The 19,939-nt window shown below is 39.0% G+C and overlaps 4 protein-coding genes across 12 annotated transcripts in view; 2 read left to right on the top strand and 2 right to left on the bottom strand.

Annotated features, from left to right (window-relative positions):
• Positions 1 to 5,868, top strand: part of dip2bb (disco-interacting protein 2 homolog Bb) — a 44,211-nt gene extending 38,343 nt beyond the window's left edge. For 5 of the 7 annotated variants that reach the window (XM_039797841.1, XM_039797839.1, XM_039797842.1 and 2 more), the window contains 8 exons: positions 73 to 241; positions 871 to 1,041; positions 1,142 to 1,203; positions 1,388 to 1,445; positions 1,517 to 1,591; positions 1,688 to 1,862; positions 2,070 to 2,193; positions 2,702 to 5,868. In XM_039797841.1, the coding sequence (XP_039653775.1) occupies positions 73 to 241; positions 871 to 1,041; positions 1,142 to 1,203; positions 1,388 to 1,445; positions 1,517 to 1,591; positions 1,688 to 1,862; positions 2,070 to 2,193; positions 2,702 to 2,954 (1,087 nt within the window). In that variant the 3' untranslated portion in view covers positions 2,955 to 5,868. Of the gene's footprint in view, positions 1 to 72; positions 242 to 744; positions 788 to 870; positions 1,042 to 1,141; positions 1,204 to 1,387; positions 1,446 to 1,516; positions 1,592 to 1,687; positions 1,863 to 2,069; positions 2,194 to 2,701 lie in introns of those variants that run through there. The other 2 variants (XM_039797845.1, XM_039797844.1) reach the window with 2 other exon arrangements.
• An 808-nt stretch (positions 5,869 to 6,676) lies between these two features.
• Positions 6,677 to 12,915, top strand: atf1 (activating transcription factor 1). 3 transcript variants are annotated; one of them, XM_039799042.1, is made up of 8 exons: positions 6,678 to 6,855; positions 7,672 to 7,763; positions 9,487 to 9,609; positions 9,764 to 9,861; positions 9,954 to 10,078; positions 10,448 to 10,630; positions 11,242 to 11,395; positions 12,092 to 12,436. In XM_039799042.1, the coding sequence occupies exons 2-8, from the start codon at positions 7,677 to 7,679 to the stop codon at positions 12,234 to 12,236; spliced, it is 915 nt and encodes a 304-aa protein (XP_039654976.1). In that variant the 5' UTR covers positions 6,678 to 6,855; positions 7,672 to 7,676; the 3' UTR covers positions 12,237 to 12,436. The 3 variants fall into 3 exon arrangements, with proteins under 3 accessions (XP_039654979.1, XP_039654976.1, XP_039654977.1); XM_039799043.1 differs by lacking the exon at positions 6,678 to 6,855 and adding an exon at positions 6,999 to 7,017 and having other exon boundaries at positions 12,092 to 12,915; XM_039799045.1 differs by lacking the exon at positions 7,672 to 7,763 and having other exon boundaries at positions 6,677 to 6,855; positions 12,092 to 12,915.
• Positions 12,916 to 13,094: 179 nt separating this feature from the next.
• On the bottom strand, positions 13,095 to 14,452 carry LOC120556642 (methyltransferase-like protein 7A). The gene is made up of 2 exons (XM_039796278.1): positions 13,783 to 14,452; positions 13,095 to 13,451 (listed from the first exon to the last, which is right to left on the bottom strand). Exons 1-2 carry the CDS (start codon positions 14,278 to 14,280, stop codon positions 13,215 to 13,217), a joined length of 735 nt encoding a protein of 244 aa, XP_039652212.1. The 5' UTR covers positions 14,281 to 14,452; the 3' UTR covers positions 13,095 to 13,214.
• Positions 14,453 to 14,568: 116 nt separating this feature from the next.
• On the bottom strand, positions 14,569 to 16,866 carry LOC120556644 (methyltransferase-like protein 7A). Its single transcript, XM_039796279.1, has 2 exons — positions 16,234 to 16,866; positions 14,569 to 15,219 (listed from the first exon to the last, which is right to left on the bottom strand). Exons 1-2 carry the CDS (start codon positions 16,726 to 16,728, stop codon positions 14,986 to 14,988), a joined length of 729 nt encoding a protein of 242 aa, XP_039652213.1. The 5' UTR covers positions 16,729 to 16,866; the 3' UTR covers positions 14,569 to 14,985.
• Between the last annotated feature and the right edge of the window lie 3,073 nt (positions 16,867 to 19,939).

The raw sequence follows: 19,939 nt of genomic DNA, 5'->3' as shown, positions 1-19,939 counted from the left end.
GTGTAGCATGGTTTGGTTTTATTGTTCCTCCTCCATTCATTCACCTTTTCTCCCTCATGTCTTGTCTTTTAGTGTTTACTCAGGTCACCAGTCCGTCTTGATTCCTCCCTTCGAGTTAGAGAGCTGCTTGTCTCTGTGGCTGAGCACGCTCAGTCAGTACCGTATCAGAGACACCTTCTGCTCCTATTCTGTCATGGAGCTCTGCACTAAAGGACTGGGTACTCAGACTGAGTTACTCAAGGTGAGGACTACACTCACACACACACACACACACACACACACACACATATATTTATATATATATATATATATATATATATATATATATAGAGAGAGAGAGAGAGAGAGAGAGAGAGAGAGAATCATGAATTACAGATATTTAATATTTCTGAAGGATTTGATAGTTCTGTGTGTGTGTGTGTGTGTTAGGGCTGTGCAATTAATTGAAATTTTAATCTCGATAACTATTTCAGCTCCTAATGATCACAAAAACAGAATAATTGAGAAAAATGTTTACGATTTGCAAGTAAACTCTTACTTTGTCTTGTGTTCAATGTTCAAACAGGGTAAGGTATTAAGGGAAATTCACAGTTCTAGGTGTTTTCACTGGTGATTTGTTTAACTTTTTCACTGTGTTTTTAATTGCAACATCTTTCCAAAAGTCAATGAGTAATCATGTTAAATTATCGTGATTTCAGTATTGACCAAAATAATCATGATTATGACTTTTTTTCCATAATCAAGCAGCCCTAGTGTTTGTGTGTGTGTGTGTGTGTGTGTGTGTGTGTGTGTGTGTGTGTGTGTGTGTGTGTGTGTGTGTGTGTGTGTGTGTGTGTGTGTGTGTGTGTGTGTGTGTGATATGTGTTTTAGGCCCGTGGTGTGAGCCTGTCGTGTGTGCGGAGCTGCGTGGTGATAGCAGAGGAACGCCCTCGACTCGCCCTCTCACACTCCTTCTCCAAGCTGTTTAAGGACATCGGACTGTCGTCCAGAGCTGTCAGCACAGCTTTTGGTTCCAGGGTTAACCTGGCCATCTGCCTGCAGGTACACCAACGAACTTAACCTGGCTTCAGAAGTACACTATACATGATACCTAGATGAGAACCAGTGGGACCTGTATGTACCTGCTCCTTGTGTGTTACAGGGCACCACTGGTCCTGATCCCTGTACGGTTTATGTGGACATGAAGTCCCTCCGCCATGACAGGTAACCAGGATGAAACAAACATTTAAAAAGTCTTTAGTGTCCTAAACTGAGCATCTAAATGTAAAGACTATTATGTCAGGCCTACTGTATACAGTATATGGAGTTTAGGTGTTAGCTGATATTTCAGAGACAGAGTGAATTGTAGATTGATTGTATATGCTGCTTATGTATGTGAATTTTGCAGAGTGAGGGTTGTGGAGAGAGGAGCTCCTCAGAGTCTTCCTCTAATGGAGTCTGGCAAGGTGAGATACTACAGATGTAAAGATTGTGGTGCATGTTGACAGTGTATATGACTCATTTTTTTCACCTACAGATACTGCCAGGTGTTCGGGTGATAATCGTAAATCCAGAGACCAGAGGTCCACTTGGTGATTCTCATCTAGGAGAGGTGAGATGTATATACTGTACAACATGACGGTACAATGAAAAAGCCTTTTTCCTTCTGAAACCAAGCTGTGACCCAGTGTGTGCTTCTCTCTCTTAGATCTGGGTGAACAGCCCTCACAATGCCAGTGGCTACTACACCATCTATGGAGAGGAGAGTCTTCAGGCCAACCACTTCAACACCAAGCTCAGCTTTGGAGACCCACAGACCTTATGGGCCAGGACGGGATACTTGGGTTTTGTGAAAAGGACTGAGCTATTGGAAGCCAACGGGGGTAATTAGACCCTGACGGAGATAATGTCTAGATTTAAAACAAAATAGATTGGACTCAGTCAGTCGATGATGATGAGTTTATTATGAGATAGATTCTGAATTCTGAACTTTTAAACAGAAAGCACACTCCTAGCCGCTTACACTTTTTCTTTTGTTTTGTCTGCATACTCTTCTGGGTGTTTTATGTTGCCTGTATTTGTGTGCTCAGATCGGCACGACGCTCTCTTCGTGGTGGGATCACTGGATGAGACCTTGGAGCTAAGAGGGCTGCGCTATCACCCAATTGACATTGAAACCTCAGTGTCCCGGGCTCACCGCAGTATAGCTGAGAGGTGAGAATGGTCTTGATTTACATACCTTCCTGACTACGGCTGGGTACCGAATTCAATACTTTTAAGGCACCGACCGAATTGCCTCTAAAGTATTGAGTATCGAAAAATGCCTAGTCATTCAATATACAATTTCACTACCTAAGTAGTCAATCTCATCAGCGTCAGTGAGCCAATAAGCATGCAGCATGCTTCTACCAAGATCTAACAATGTTGGTGATTGGCTGTCTAACGTAAGAGGCACGCGGTAAAAAACTCTACGTTACGCACAGACGGGGCTCACGTAGTAAAAAATAAATAAAAAGATTTGAGCTGTAATGTGTAATGTTGTAATTTCTTTTTGTTTCATAAAATTGGCAATCTCCACTTCTAAAATGCAATCTGCTCCTATGGCAAACAAAAGCATATTGTGATACATACATTTAATTACACTGTGAAGAAAGCTAAGCATATTTCCCAAAAGGTCCAACTATTCCTTTAAACATTGCTTTTGGGTTCTCGCTCCTCCCAGTGCTGTGTTTACGTGGACCAACCTGCTGGTGGTGGTGTCAGAGCTGTGTGGTTCAGAGCAGGATGCGCTGGACCTGGTGCCTCTGATAACCAACGTGGTCCTGGAGGAGCACCACCTCATCGTGGGTGTAGTGGTTATTGTGGACCCTGGGGTTATACCCATCAACTCCAGGGGAGAGAAGCAACGCATGCACCTTCGTGACTCTTTCCTCGCTGACCAGCTGGATCCCATCTATGTTGCTTACAATATGTAAAGAGGTTGTGGTGGTCTGGTCTTATTCAGCCATCATCCACAGTCTGGATGCGTCTGCACCATCATCTTAGCACTTCACGGCTCTGGCCGAGGGTGAAAAGGAGAGCATGAACCCCATGTACTGCCACCCAGCCCTGTGTGACACCAGCATATCTTGGCCACTGCATGTCTGTGATTGGACCTGCCATGTTTGGAGTTCTTCACTGTGTTTCATTAATATAATTTTGCAAATGGGACAGAAGCAACATGTACTACATATGGCAACGAGAAAAAAGCCCCCTGTTGCATTTTTTTCGGGAAAGGGCGAAAAAACACATACAACAGGACCACTTTTGAATTGAATTATATATTAATGTCTTTGTGAAAACCCACTGTCTTATTCTGTACCTACCACAAACCTCTTAAAGCAATTTCCCTTCTGTGTCTACACAGATTCCAAGAGCTACTAAACTTAGATCAACAACTTGAAATATTTTTTACATGCAGCTTTTAAACAAACGCACACAAACGCATGCACTGAGCCCTTGTCATTTCTCGCTGACATGGGCAAATAAAAGAGGGCAGATGAAAGCAAACCATTAAACACGTAGCCAGTCTCGGTCTGTGTGCATTATTTAGAAAGTTTATTTTGACCCATGATAATGAAGCCAAATACATTCTCACAACTTTCCTGCCCAAATATATTTCCTGCCTTATTGAAAACTTCAGCCATACATTCCTATCTTAATTTTTAATGAATCTGTTACTAATAGCTGTTTTATTGTCCTTTGCTTTTGACTAGTAATGGAAATCCTGACAGATATCCAAAGGGATCAAAAAAAAAGAGGAAAGAGGCCATATTCTGTACTGTACCTATAAAGGCCTGTTGTATTTTAGATACTGTACGTTACTGTATAAATATTTTCAATTGTATAAATGTACAAATGCTTGACTAGTCACTCTCAGTTGATGGTTTATGGATAGTTAATCCAGCTGAGGGATGATAATTGTAGCAGAGAGAGGATTGTAAATAAGATTTAACAGTTTTGACAGTACTTTTGAAATGGAATATTAGTTGTAAAATGGAGAGTTAAGATAATTAACTTTAAAGCATTGTTAGTCAGGATAGATATAACATTGCACTTTCTCAAAAATTGTCTATTTTATTATAACAATGAGGCATTATAATTAATGGTTCAGGAGAATATATTATTCTGAGGATTCTTGCTTGAGGAGCTTTGAGAGTTTACCGGGAGGGCTATCACTGTTAAAGTCAGGGAACTTTCCTGTCGGCCATTGAGAAAAAGAAGAAGAAAAGAAACTGGCTGCTACCAGGTTATTTGGTAAAAACATTTTTTTTTTTTTTTAAATTAGGCCCACAACTGTTCATCTAATATCCATTGCCATTGTACTTTGTATTGCTAAACAGCCATAATCCTCTTAGTTTTGTATTGCATAATAGAGCAAGTGTTTGAGAGTTTGGCCCTTTCCTTTTCATCTTCACACTCAAAGTTCATTCAAACTGTGTTTTGTCTTTGTGCAACTTTGTAAAGAATTACTTTGAATTCCAACAGGATTGTTGTTGGTACTTTAAATCTGTAGTCAATAGAGACAAGTCATCATGTATCTGGATTAATTTATGTGTTCAGTCACTGGATTTAAAAGCACTTGTAAATGCAGTTGCAAAGCTGAGCCACATCTGAAACATCCTTGATTGGCAAGTAAAGTAATTGTATAAAAAAGGGTAAGCAGAAAAAATATATATTTGCATCAAGATGTATTTGCAAAGTGTATTTGGTTTCCTGTAATCTTGTGCTTTCCTTGTGCTCCTTGCCATTATTTATAGGCTCTTTGTACTGGATTTTACTGTATTTCAGTGATGAACACTTAATGTCAACATGTAAATAGTTTTCCTTGTTATTTTTTGACTTTTACAATTGTGTCATTATAACATTCAATCAAGCCAAACAACATTTTAAATCATTTTAAGGTAAACAGGAATATGATCCATTAAATTACTGCACTTTGCACTGGTGGTACTTACAGTAGGTGTCTCCTAACTATGCCTATTTCATGTTACATTAAACATGTTACTAATTTTAGAAATATAATGCTTGACATTTGCTTTTGCCCAGTATAAGTCCACCTAGAGAAAAGACTAATAGCACTTCATCTTAGCTTTAACATTGCATCCTTTGTTTGCAGTAGAATGTTTGCATGATTCAGCCAAGCACAAGAAGAAATCAGCTTGAGGCACAAGTGGAGGAGATATGTATGAAATTGTATATTCAGGGAACAAAACTCATAACACAGGGATGGACCAGGTGGTCCCTTGGTGCAATCTGTGAATAATACCCATAAAATGTAGATTTTTTTTTTGTCAAAACAAATCTCCTTGTGATTAAGGCAGATTTAATGTTTAAAAAGAGGGGTTACTGACGACCAGTGTCCATCGACCATTTACCTGCTTCGCTGGGAAGTCTACAAGGGCTTCCTTTGGTTTCCGCTCTTTTTCTCTATCAGAGTTCTTACACACTATGCAATCCCAATGACAGTGCAATTTAATTGCAAAGCTTGCACAGTCTGGTGAAATAAACATAATGCTTAAACATTTTGTAATAACTAAGAGCAGAGGACTGATGAAATTTAACCAGTAGTGACTGTATTAATCTCTCTCGAGTTGTTCTATCAATATTTTGTGTATGCACTCTTGGTATGTTGTATATTAATTATTTTGTGAATTCTGAACTGCTCCGTGAGAGCGTGATCCACTGATGAATCTTTAATGTTAGGGAGGTGTTTTAACTCACATAGTTAAGAAATCAAGGTGGTACACCCCTTCCCATTTCTCTCACTTATTTTCTATTTTGGTTTGTTGTACTGTGTTTTATACTTTATGTAAGGTTATACAGAATAAACAAAGGCATTTAATCATTTCAGATGTCCTGATATATTCATGGGTTTAGTAATGATGTAACAGTGATTGAAATTGAACTTAAAGAATAGACTTTATTATTGCATCCATGTTTGAGAATTTATCATAATGGACAGAAAGGATGTTTTCGGTCACAAAACCTCTGTGAATGGCTTGCTGAAAAGGCCAACACTCTATGAAATAACTTCCTTTTGAAGTAAAGGGAGGAAGCCCAACTTCAGAGTGCCAAATGTTTATCAAATCTCTGCAAATGAATTTTCATACGATACAAAAATGAATAGAAAACCGACAGCTACCTGGAAGATGGGAAACATGAGTCTGAATTTTAAAACAATTACACCATGATTTGTTAAAGGATTGGCACTGTACTGGTTTAAAAAAAGAGATGACCAAACACAAGAGGGCACAATCCGTGATCCAAAAATCTGTGGAAATACTACTATCTCAATGTGAAAAAAGTAAAATGATTCATACTTTTAATTACATAGATGGACTATCAGTAAATGTAGGTCTACTTACAGTATTAAAGTACAAGTATTTGCTATTGCAGAATGACCCCTGTCAGAGTGTTACATTATTGCTGATGCATCACTGTGTAAGCAGCAGCATTTTAATGTTCTGGCGGGTTGTTGCAAGAATACTTCAGCAAAGCACTCTGTATTGTATGTAACAAACACAGATAGTAGCTATAAAAAGGGTAACATATTGGACTTTTGTTCTTTTGTATGTACCAGTTGCCCAAACTCTTTTCACCAATCACAAGGCCTAAAGAAACTATTACGTAATGCGTCTTTGCCAAACAGCACCGCCCATTTCCTTTGGGAAAAAAAGTGGTCTGCTAATTTTTTTTTAGCTGACATCTTTGTATTTTTAGCTGTTAGCCATTGCTGCTAAATAACTTCTCAAGGTATTTCTTGTGTCAAAGTATACACACGAATTGCACGAAGTCCACGCTGTGAACAAGAACAGTTACGCGGCCCTTGAAAAGGTAAATTTTGGCTGGCTGAGCGGTAGTTTTGTCCTCGTCTGGCTGTCTGCTCCGCTGTGACAGTAATGGCGGCTGTTGCTTCGTCAACTCCTCGTCGTTCTACGAAAAGGGAAGGTGTAGTTAGCTTAATGGCTCCTCGTATCGCTGACGTCTATTGACGCGGTAACTTGCGTGCCAGTGACAGAGTTACACATATTTGCTCATTGAGACAAAAGCTCATCCATCCTGGGAACCAGAGTAACAAAACTTGCCCCGCTTGTAGCTCTAAAACTGTTGTTTTTAACCGTTTAAAATGGTTAACGTCCGTTTAACTGAACGTTAGCTACCGTTAACTAGCAACGGTAACGTTGGTGAGGTCGAACATTCTAGCAGTAATAACAGAAAGGATAACTTTAGATTTCGGCTTTCAGCTAACGTTAGACGTTTGCCTAGGATGAAGTCGCCCACTTAAACGTAAACCTTTGCATTTAAATCATTAGGGTAACAAGTTAACAGAGTTGACCGTTGGGCCTAGCTGTGTTCCGTAACTCCATGTTAACGTTAACGATAGTTGCAACACGATTGTTCCAAAGAGGAAGTCGTTTTTTAGTTCGCTTAACCTCATCTTTTTAACTTTAGCAGAAATGGTTAGCCAAAGTATTAAACTGTGGTTTGATATCGCTTTGATCCGTTTCACATTTGTCGGGAAGAGTTGTTAACTTCAATCAACAAATAGGGCACAGCGGAGTACAGCATACAGACTGACACCCCGCCACAGACAATTGTTGTTACATTAGCGTCATTGTAAAACAGTAATATTGATTTATTTGTTCCCAGTTACTATGGAAGAAGTACAGCAGGGCAGCAATGGCACTGAGTTACAGACCGCTACCATCACACCCTCTCAGTTCTCACAGATAGCCCAACAGGTAACTAATAGATCCCTTTCAAAATACCATTAAAAACTCATATTACTGACATTTTATGTTGCCACCTTAGCTCTTGCACTGCTAATAACATTAGTCCGCTTAGTTAATGAATTCCATGCTGAAAGCACACTATAAGGTCTTAAGATTGGTGTTTATTAATGTGTAAAATGGATCCAAGAGGAGAGTAATTTTGATCGTGGACTAAAAAGATTTCACATAGCTCTTTTTTTCAGCCTTTAACAGCAAAGTTTGAGAAAGAACATTGGAATTGAAACCATATCTTAAAAAATGGCATTGTATAAAGTAATCGTATAAAGAAATTGACAAAATTTGAAGTTGTCATAGTGCTTATTCTCACTATCCAGTAGGCCTGGGCAATAATTCAATAATTTATCGTATCGTGATAGACAGTTGATCAATATCAATATAAAACATGTTCAATATATACCGATAAGAGACGGGACCACCAAATCTAGCAACTGGGTTTGTAAGACAGAACGGGCCCATACTTATTTACAGTATTTGTGTGTTTTTCATTGTTGTGTCGACGTTGGGGTAGATAATTGAAGAACAGTTGAATGTTATATTAAGTGTTAAACAGAAATGTCTATTAACAAATCTACACACACATCTAAACAGTCTATCTGTCAATTTAGTAATAAAGGTAGGGAGTATTAAATCCAGGATTTAGTGTGACTAGTCTGCTTGATGGAGTCTTAAGTTCCTGTCTGAGTTCATAGCATCTGATAAGACCGTTGTATAAGCACAAGCATAAATCCTCACAACGGCGTAGGCCACTTATGTAGGCTATGGAGTAGGCTCTGCACAGAGCCTATGTACAACCATAAAACCGCCTTTAGAATAATAATCTGAGCATGTCAGTGGCAAAAACAGCACTTTTAGTGGACGAAATTGACGATACACATCTGCCCCATTTGATTATATTACATCTCGGTTTGCTGCTGCCGGTTACAGCGTTTTAACTCAAAACTGGACCAGTTTCAAAGCTCTTTGTTAACATTAGTCAGTTAGACACCAGTGCATGGGAAAATAGGGAGAAAAAAAACACATAACCACATACTCAGTCATATTGCTGCGAGACCCAATATGTGTTCTTTTAGGCTAGATGAAAGGATATAGTGAGTAGGTTTTTTAAAGTAGATTTTAAATGATCAATTCACCCAAATTACACATTTTCCATAGATCCCTTGATGATATCTAGTCATGCAGATAGTTTTGGTTTTATGAGATATCCATCTTCAAGAGTTCAGCCCACAAAAAAAAAACTATTAACTTGTCTTTGCAAAAACAATGGCTTCGTTACTCAAGATAACGGACAGCCGTCACTGACTATTGCTTCAGTAGAACATAGATCCCACGGAAACCATTCACAGTGCGGTCTAATCCACAGTAACAAGGGCAACTGTTAGGAACATGAGCGAAATTCCATTCACCTCCATTGTATTGTGGTGTATTATGGTCAGTGGTCGATATCTCAATTCTAAGCACATAAAACCAAAACCGTCTCCATGGCTTGATGCCAAAACGTGTTTTGTGTAATTCGGGTGAAATTATGACCCTTTTAAGCAATTCTTTTGATACGAATGTCTTAATGAGCTTCTGAACTTGCTTATTTATTTGTTTATTTATTTGTTTTGCGCACAATTGCCATTATAAATATGTTGTTGTTTGTGAATATAAAATTGTGTTTGTGTTTTTGTAGATGTCACTGGGTGGTGGCTCTGTGGCAGTTTTACAGCTGCCAGGGGGTCAGTTTCAGGTCCAAGGAGTGATCCAGTCTGCACAGTCGTCAGTCATTCAGTCCCCTCAGATGCAGACTGCACAGGTGAGACTACCTGGTTTTCTTGACACTGTAATCATTGTTTCTAGATGACATCCTATGTTAAATGAATCTCTTTAGTTTCTTTTTACAAACCTTCACTATGCCATTTATACAATTATGCATTGTGCACTTTGTTAATCCACCTCCCTCTTTCAAGGCCCTGGATTCAGATAGTGACGATTCACAAGACTCATCAGACAGTGGAGCTGCAGCGCATAAGACCAGAGAAATACTGGCGAGACGGCCTTCATACAGGTAAAAAAAAAAAAAAAAAACACAAGCAAAGCTCAACACCCAAACAGTCCTATGAGATTAATACATGTGACCCTCCTCATCTCACCTTGTAGAAAAATCCTAAATGAACTTTCATCTGAGGAAGTGACGCACATTGAGGGAAAGGATAACAGCATGGTATCGACTGGAGTTACAGTACCCACCACCCAAATCTACCAGACCAGCACCGGCCAGTACAGTACGAACTTCTCCCTTCAATAGTACTTGCATGAAAAAGAGTGGGCCCCAAAGAATTTGTTTTCAAATGTTATGAATTTGTAGGAATTAATAAAAAAACATTGGATTTCTACAAAAGAAAATTGGGGATAATTACAATTATTTAATATTACTGTATGCTTTTGTGTTAGTATGCTTACCAGACAGAACTGTATACCACAAAAGTTATTGTAAGATAATGGGTGAAATTCCCCAAAAGTCTGTATGTTTTTTTTTTTTTTTTTTTTTGTTTGGTTTAAAAAAATAGAGTGCTCTCTAGTATCTACAATGTCAGCCTAGCCAGGTGAAATGTGATTTTTACAATTCTGATGCCATCTGTGTGATTATCTAGTTACCATAGCAGCTAATGGCACAATCCAGCTGGCAACTTCGGGGTCTGAAGCCATTCAGGGGCTACAGGCTGTCACCATGGCCAACTCTGGTGGAGCCCAGCAGAACACCACCATCCTTCAGTATGCACAGACATCTGATGGCCAGCAGATACTGGTGCCTAGCAACCAGGTTGTTGTACAAGGTGAGCAAAACATGGCATATTCGAAGAAAATGCATCTGAATTTCTAAGTTTTCTAAGCCAATTTGACCTGCTAACGTAGTCGCTTTTCATAAGGAGATTCCAGCAGGGGGCCAAAATGTGTAAGGCGTTCAGACAGACGATAGCACGGAGTCAAAAAATACAGTTGTAAAATCACGCAGTATCATGCACTGTTGTGTGTTGTCTTTGTGACTTCATATTTAATCTGCTCGCTGGTTTTTAACTTGCCCACATCAACACAGCTCCTCCATAGTTTTGACACAGTGCTATTGCAATTGGAATGTGGCTTTACTTTAATGTGCCTTTCTTCCAAAAGGGATGATTTGATTAGAGTGTAATTACTATCAACAGTTAGCATTTTTAAAAGCCTGTCCTTAGGTAAACTAGTTCATGGATTTTCATTCACACAGGTTAACACATTTTTCAGTATTATTGACACCAGAAAAGTAGTAATAAGGCTATAAAATTGTTGGTTTTTGGTTGGTATTGCTAACAAATGACACATTACCATCTAAACTTCACAAGTGAGATCTCTCAAGTGGTACATGCTGTGTGGCAGAGCTGTCGTGACCCCTGCTGTCATCTTTTGACAGGTGCTGGAGGAGAGGTACAAACATACCAGATCCGCACTGCGCCCACATCCAGCTCCATGCCTCAAACTGTAGTTATGACCTCCCCTATGGGAATATCTCAGGGCAAGAGTGATGACCCAACAATGAAGAGGGAAATAAGGCTTGCAAAAAACAGGTAAGTGTACAGTGTATTTCTGGGTTTTGTATAGAGAAGTGAAAGTCAGAAAAATGTCAAATCTCCCGGACATTCTGGACAAAGACAGTCAAACAGTATTTGTCTACGTTGAAACTATCAACGGCAAATAAAATAATAAATAAAATAAACATAGATGGATACACTAAAAGAAAGAGCTGTCTTGACTAATTGATGCTCTCATTGCTGTAGTAATGAAGGATGCATGTTCTGCTCTCCACTTGATAAGTAAATTATTTTCTCATAGAAATCTAGAACACTGCTCTGCCTTGTGCGTTTTGTCTGAGGTGTGTTTGAAAGGTCATTAATTAGCTTGTGAGAGTTGAAAGAATGGCAACATGCCGATCTATCTTATGTAGTGAACAATGCATAGGAGAATGGTAACAGGAGAAAAACAGAAGAAGAAAAAAAGGTTTTGTGATGATGCAGTAGTGCCATTACTGAAATTATGGAGAGCTTAAAAACAGGAAAACTTTTCCTAATTAATAGTTAAGTATCTTGTTCATTTCTTGTACATTTGTTACTTGCACATATTTCCCTGATACAGCTGTAGCTTTGATATATGTAATTTTATGTTAAAGTAGTGACAACGCTGTACATTGTGATGCACTCACTGTATGTGCAGTCATTGCATAATATTTTAGTTGGACTAACTGCAAATTTTTGTCCCTCTTGTAGAGAGGCAGCCCGTGAATGTCGACGGAAGAAAAAGGAATATGTTAAATGCCTCGAAAACCGTGTAGCTGTTCTTGAAAACCAAAACAAGACCCTGATCGAAGAACTCAAAACATTAAAGGACCTTTATTGTGTTAAAACAGGATAACCTGTTTGAATAGAAGTTGAGGATTGGGACATAATGTGGGAGCAGCACAGCTCAGCCATTTGGACATAAACGGGGTTTCTGGGAACACTTCATTTCAGGCTGAGAGTCTCCATTTTTTTTTTACTCTGTTTGATATAAAAGTGACTTGTAATGGCAGTAAGGTATACTGGACTAACAAAAATAAATTGGCCATTTTACCACCTGCTGTTTTTTTTTTGTTTTTTTTTAAATTTGCTAATGCTATAACATTTATAGTTGTGTACATTTTTAATACTGGGAGGTTTGAAATTGTGAGCTTTAACTTTGAGTCTCAGTTTGTAAATGTATCCCTTTCCTTTTTTCTTGTGTTTTTAAAAATGTTGCTGTTGGAATTTTATTTAATCTAACAGCATCAGCAGAATTTTGACTGTATAAAAACCACACAGACATAATTCCTGTTTATATTGTGAACCAGCAATTCCCCTCATTTCCCTATAAGGAGATGTTACAATTGTCATTCCTTATTTTTTTGAGTGTGGTCTGTTTGGTTGTTTCTTGGCAGTTACTTAGACAATCAGGGAAAAAAAGCACAGTGTCCAGGTAATATTTATTATGTACATCTTGGGAGGGGTGGGGAAGAAGAACAAATGGTGTATGAAATGTTGCTGATTCTGTAAGTAAATAAATATATTTTCATTCAGTAATTGCAGTGTGGCAAGTATTTTTGATCATTGGAAATGAAAATGTACAGATAGATTGCGTTTGGTAATATGAAACCTGCAGTCTCAATTTGGACCAATGTTAGCAGTGGACCAATGAAAATGTTGGTATATATATATATATATATATATATATATATATATATATAAAATTATCAGGATTAAATTATAGGTTAACAGTGAATACAAATATTCTCAGTAAATAAAGACTGGGCTTAGAGTGAAAATAATATAAAAGCTCAAAAGAGGCACACTAAAGTCTGCTCATTCCCCCCTGCATTCATTTAATGGAATATCCCATGATATGTGGTCTTATCATTGGGGTAACCTCAGGAGCCTGAATATGTTTTAGGTGAAGTTCAGAAAAACCAGCTGCCTCTAGATCTTTCCATGTTGCTCTGGTAACCATGCATCCATCTCCAAGATAGTACCACAGAGGCTCAAACACATGCTGAAAGAAGTATGTCCAGGAGGAGGGATCTGAGACAACATGCTCCAAAAAGTAGAAGGCACCACCCTGTAGGAGAGCAAATAAAAACATTTGTAATCAAATCAGATCTTGTAACTTTGCAACTGTAGTGCCTGCAATTTGTTTCCTAGCTTTTGTTAGTTAGGACTGTGAAGCAGAAAGAGAGGCAGATTTATGGGGATTCAGAAGTTAACAATAGATGTGAATTGGCCATTCTGAACTGACTGTGATGATCATTCAAATGTCTTACAGTAAAAACGAACATTGTGCAGCCTGCCATTGGAATGTGGGAAATGTAATAAAAAAAAAAATAGGACAGTTCTAATAAACTAATACAAATATCTCCTACAGCATTTGAAGGCAGCATACGGAGACTCACTGTTTTGAGGATGCGTCGGACCTCCTGCAACACCTGCTGCACGTTGCTGACAGAACAGAGAACCAAGGTGCCGACAACAACGTCCAGTGACTCATCCTTTACCTCCTCCATGTCCTCCCCAGAGGTAACTATAAACGTGTCATAAGTCAAATGCGTGTTTGCGTCCATGCTCATCCGCAGGTATTTCTCGAAGTGTGGGTTGGGGTCGGTGCAGATCACTGTGCAGCCGTGGGGGTAAAACTTGAAGTTGGCCCCGCTGCCACAGCCTATCTCCAGCAGGCGAAGAGTACCATCGGTGTTCGCAAATGTACCCACGTTTCGGAAAAGGTCCCTCTTCGTTTCGTGCATTTTATCGTTGTATGAAAATGTTATATTGTAGGCAAGCAAGGGAAACACGCGTTTGTACATACCGTACAGGCCTGTGATCTTCATTACGTGTAAGGGTAAAGTCAACAAAAAACAAAGCAGTCTGCATAATTTCATGGGACAAGACTTCATTTTTTTTCTGAGATAAACAACGCCTTGCTGAGGCAGGTGACTTTACAAGATCAAAAGATTACACTCTTAATACCTGAGAGACAATGTCTGTGTTGCACTTTTACCACACGATGGCGCAAATACACTACTGTGCATGAGTGAAATGTGAGACAAGTCCAAGTTCCCCCCAAATCTTTTGCTTTCCTGTCTATATCATACAATACTCGTTTAATAAGAAAACAATAATCATGCAGCAGAATTAAACTTGTTTCTCACCAACATTAAGACAAAACACAATCGGCTTATTAATAACAGCTAAAAATATGTTTTTATTAACACAACAGTCATGTCAATGAAATGAATCTAGCAGCAGCACACATAAACACTGATGGCAGAAATTCCCTATGGCAGTATCATATTGATTTATCAGCAAAAACTTGGAGATGGGAAATGACGAATAGAAGATTAAACATGTTTTTCACTTAAACTGCATACAAAGTGAGTATTGTGTGCTGTCTATGTAATGGTTTTAATCAAGGTGTCAATGTGTCTTTACAAAACACAAAGACCAAAGTTTTTTTAATACAAAAATAAAATTAGTATTAAATTGGCTGGCGATCACTGGTGTTCAATCATATTACAAAAGGCAAGGAGAGGCATTAACTGCTTGTCATATTCATGCACTGGTTGTGAGGCAAGCTTACGACAAAGCTAATGAGACAGAATCTATTTTACAGCATAACCCATGATGTGTGGTTTGACTATGAACATAAGTGGCGCTTCGATGTGTCTCAGTTTGAGTTCAGAGAATCCAGCTGCCTCCACATGTTTCCATGTTTCCCGGGTGACCTCACATCCATCACCGAAATAGTACCATGGAGGCTGCAGAACATGCTGGAAGAAGTATGCCCAAGTTGATGGATCTGCAACAACATGCTCTAGGAAAAAGAAGGCTCCACCCTGCAAAGCAAAGATTTGTTATAGATAGAGCTGGGCAATATATCGATATTATATTGATATCGTGATATGAGACTAGATATCGTCTTACATTTTGGATATCGTAATATCGTAATATGGCAAAAGTGTTGTCTTTTACTGGTTTTAAAGGCTGCATTACAGTAAAGTGATGTCATTTTCTTAACTTACCAGACTGTTGTAATTGTTCTATTATTTGCCTTTACCCATTATATCCACATTACAGATGATTATTTATCAAAAATCTCATTGTGTTAATATTTTGTGAAAGCACCAATAGTCAACCCTACAATATCGTTGCGGTATTGATATTGAAGTATTTGGTCAAAAATATCGTGATATTTGATTTTCTCCATATCGCCCAGCCCTAGTAATAGATATACTTTGCATCAACCTGATGCATGTTTACTTTTCTACCTGAAAGAAATGGGTTTCCATTCTTTCCTCATGTTAGATAATGAATACATGTTTGTTACATTATGTTTCCTGTAAGGCCTACGGTTTGAAACTCAGAATCATTTTATTGAATAGTCAAATACAAAAACTTACTTAAGTTGAATATTGAATGAAACTTGACATGGAGTGTCTAAGTAGCCTATTATACCTAATGAGGGCACCATATTTGTTTCAGATATGTAATGTTGGGCACACAGGTCAAAGGTATATGGTTGATAAAAGATAATGCGAAAATGCGAAAATTCTGTGGCAACAATCTAAAGATATAATAATTAGTATTGGCTGGTGCATGTGTGTGTGTGTGTGGGGGGTCATTTCTCTGCTTTGCATGTTTTGCATCTGTATTTCAAGCAAATAAATGAAAAATAATGCTTTGCTTCTTGGTTAGTGAGTTAGTCATTAATGTCCACTGGTAAATGATTGATCCAGTAGTTGCACTTTATTGGAACAGTAGCATCAATGTAGGACATGGCTGCAAATCAGCATTTTATGGGGAATTAATTTTTTGGACGAATGGGTTATTTCAGGAGTCACACAACTTACTGGTCTCAGTATGCGACGCGCCTCTCGCAGAGTTTGGGTTATGTTGTTGACAGAGCAGAGCACCAGGGTGCAGACAACAACGTCTACCGATTCGCTCTCAACTGACCCCATGTCCTCCCCCGATGCCACCACAAATCTCTCAAAGGTGAGGTGGTCATTCTCGCCGATATTTTTCTTCAGATATTTCTGAAAATGAGGGTTCGGGTCAGTGCAGATCACCTTGCAACCAGGCGGATAAAACTCAAAATTTGCGCCGGTGCCGCAGCCGATCTCCAAAATTGTGAGCTGCCCGCCAGGCTTGTTGAACTCGGGGAGACTGCGAAACAGCTCCTTCTTCTTGTCGTACATTTTCTTGTTGTACGTTTTAGAAAACCGGTATAACCAAATTGGGAAGACACGTTTGTATAGTTCATAGAGACCGACCGCTTCGATCAGATGAAGGGGCAAGCATAACACATTGACGATTAATGTGCAACATTTCATTAGGAAAGCCATTTTTTCTGCCCCAAACGTCCGTGGTGACAGCAGAGCGTCAAATGCCAACTGAACTTAATCCTCCCAGAGCACCAGAGACGGTTTGTTTAGAACCGAGAAGCCCCAACTCGGACTAACGTCCAGTAACTGTGTCACGTGGGCCCCGCCACTGCCACGCCTCTTTAGAAGACTAGCGGCAGGTCCATGCAAGTATGTCTCGGTCCATGTGTATTGATTCCAATGGGAGAAGTGAACGTGAACACAGATTATGAGCGATTCTTTCGCCCCGTAGTCACTAAAGTAAATATTGGAACCATATTTCACAAGACACATATCTCCAGAACATTTTGACACCAACATGGCATTTTTTTCAGACTGAAACATCAGGAGAAAATTAACCTTGTTTGGGACCCGTTTCTGGCTCAGGACTAAACTCTCGCGAGATCTGGCAACAGTGAACGAAACAAATGTCCGTGATGCTAAATATGTCTTCTAGCTGTGTAAATATCTAACGTTAGCAAAAGAACATATTAACAAATTATTTAAATATAACTTTTCAGCCATCACACACGTTCAAACGAGGCCACGCCCCTTCAGGAGACGGGAAGTGTGTACTGCTATCTTTAGTAGAGAGGATCTTTGTCTATACTAAAGATAGCACATTTCAAGCAGCGCAGCTGCGCCAGTGGTCGTGTAAATGCATATCTATGGTGTGAATGGTGTTGCGGGCGGGCAGTCCTTGTGCGTACTATGAAATTGAATCCTACCGGTGCCCCAAAACACTAGATGCCGATTCGCATGAGACTAATATCACCTGACCTCTGTGACATTTTTAATTGACAAATACGGACATGGCAGACTGCTTGGCCTCCTGTATTGCTGCTTTCAGCTTTCTCTAGAACAATTGCACCCTGAAATAACTTACAGAAGGCCCTCAGCGCACTTAATATGCAACTTAACTGTATACTAATGACTTACTTTACTTTGTACTTCTACTTCATAGGAAAACATTGTACAACTACATTTACCATAGAATGTTGCAGATTCAGATTTTACTCACAAAATATCACAATTAAAATATTATGCATTATTATTAAACTATCCAGCATTATATTAGAGTTTAAATCTCCACCTTGAACAGACGCTATTAAATTTCAGTACATTGTGCTGATGCCTCTCTTTTTTACCTTAAGTAATATTAATATCCAATATTTAACATTGTCCAAACTGCTCCAAATTCCAAAAATCAAATTCATTGGGGAAGTCAAGTGTGAAGCAGATCGGATGAACGGTTCCTCGAGATATTATACGATAACAGACACACACTCACACACACACACACACACACACACACACACACACACACACACACACACACACACACACACACACACACACACACATACAGAGTTTTGTCGATTTATAGTTCTATTAGATTTCCATTGCTCACTATACTGAAATGCAGAGTAGCTGAATGAATATAAATGCATGCCAGCCTTTTGATTTCCTGTAGACTTTAAGCTGCAGTTCTTAAAGATTCCACCAGATAGAGACATTGTTGGGTCAAATTCAAAACAGCTCCTTTTAAAAATCCTCCAAACCTGTATTTTGAAGGGTGAAGGCTTTAGATAAAGGGTCACAATATATTGAAAGTGATTTCTTTCATTGACTGAATGTGAGCATTGTGTACATGTGTTTGTACTCTCAAAACTGAAAACAAACAAAAAGCTTTCTCCTGCTACACACAGACAGTATTATAGAACATTTATGGTACAACAAAAGCACTCTAGAAATTGCATACACACCCAGCCTGCTGAACGACAAATATACAATTATTTATTGTCTGTTTAAGATAGCATTGTCTAGAGTGAACTGTATTAATTAAAGCAAAGTCATGTAGGAGATGCATTTATGGGACTGGGAAATACCAGAATATGGATCTTGATATGATTTAGGACTCTTTCACACCTTTAGTTCGGTAGACTTGATTCGCGGGTGAATTTGCAACATTGTCGCATTTTTGATTTATTTGCTTCTGATTTTTGTCCACATGAGTACCGTTACTTCTTACTGAGTACCGCCACCTCCTGCAGTGAGTAGGTACGCACCCCTAAACACCTGCGTAACTGCGTCTCTCACATAGCAGCTCTTAACGCTGAGATGTTAACATGGATAATTGTATTGGATAAACATATTATTGAAACCCTGATGGCTGGAGTAGGCTGCTGTGCCACCGCCCAACACAGGAGAACACTTGATCCAGTGCACAGCCCACGGCCGGAGCATAATTCTGTTTACCCGGCGGTCACCAAATCACGCACACCAGGCCAGCAAGCCGCAGCGTTACATTGCTCTGCATGCTCCGCTTCTCGTCACCCGGGCCACGTGCCAGCTGCTGACTGCTCACTAGGGCTGGGTATCGTTCAAAGATTTCCGATACTGGTACCGATACCAATACCGTGACTTTGACACCGGTTCCTAAACTATACTTTTTTCGATGGCAATTTTATGAAACAAAAAGAAATGACACACATTACGGCACAAATCTTTTTATTTATTTTTCAGCTCCTACTATGTGAGCCTTGTCTCATGTCTGCATGCCTCTACAACGTGTAACACTAAATAGCCAATCACAAGCATTATTAGATATCGGTAAAAACACGGTGCATGCTTATTGGATCACTGACGCTCATGAGATTGACTCCTTAGGTATTGAAATTGGGTATTGAATGACAAGGCATTTTTCGATACTCGATACTTTTCAATTCGGTCGGTGCCTAAAAAGGATTGAATTCGATACCTAGCCCTATTAATCTTCTACACCCCTGAAGCACTTATGCAATAAGAAGCTACTCTTTTGATGTCTGTTTCTTAATTGGTTCTATGTTTTCATACAAAAGGAACTCTACACACAACCATATCACAGCTGAACATTTCATTACTGGACCTTTAGAGCCTACATTTTATGTAGGCCTAGTCTTGATTTGGGTGTTCACTTACATTTAAAAAGGTTGTAAATCTAGTTCCTCGAGTAAATTGTAGCACACCACAGTCAACTTCAATCAAATAAAACTATAATAATAATAATAATGTCATTTCCCACATCATAGTGGCTAATGAAAATGAAATGTATACAAAAACACATTTTAAGTGATATATTACCAAGAAGCATGCGATGATCATGTCATGCATCTGCTGAATTAGTACCGGCACCTTTTTTGGTCCAATTCAG

Source organism: Perca fluviatilis, chromosome 4 (assembly GCF_010015445.1).
Source record: "Perca fluviatilis chromosome 4, GENO_Pfluv_1.0, whole genome shotgun sequence".
Classification (NCBI taxonomy): Eukaryota; Metazoa; Chordata; class Actinopteri; order Perciformes; family Percidae; genus Perca; species Perca fluviatilis.
Note: the sequence above shows the minus strand (reverse complement) of the source record. Positions and strands in the feature narration are given on the sequence as shown.

Bases quoted from the DNA above. Each gene is read 5' to 3' on its own strand.
- atf1 (XM_039799043.1), top strand. From the start codon at position 7,677: ATGGAAGAAGTACAGCAGGGCAGCAATGGCACTGAGTTACAGACCGCT. The intron at 10,079-10,447 runs GTACGAACTTCT...GTGATTATCTAG, and splicing joins GACCAGCACCGGCCAGTACA to TTACCATAGCAGCTAATGGC. The intron at 10,631-11,241 runs GTGAGCAAAACA...ATCTTTTGACAG, and splicing joins CAACCAGGTTGTTGTACAAG to GTGCTGGAGGAGAGGTACAA.
- LOC120556642 (XM_039796278.1), bottom strand. From the start codon at position 14,280: ATGAAGTCTTGTCCCATGAAATTATGCAGACTGCTTTGTTTTTTGTTG. The intron at 13,452-13,782 runs GTGAGTCTCCGT...GCTCTCCTACAG, and splicing joins TCCGACGCATCCTCAAAACA to GGTGGTGCCTTCTACTTTTT.
- LOC120556644 (XM_039796279.1), bottom strand. From the start codon at position 16,728: ATGGCTTTCCTAATGAAATGTTGCACATTAATCGTCAATGTGTTATGC. The intron at 15,220-16,233 runs GTAAGTTGTGTG...TTTGCTTTGCAG, and splicing joins CGCGTCGCATACTGAGACCA to GGTGGAGCCTTCTTTTTCCT.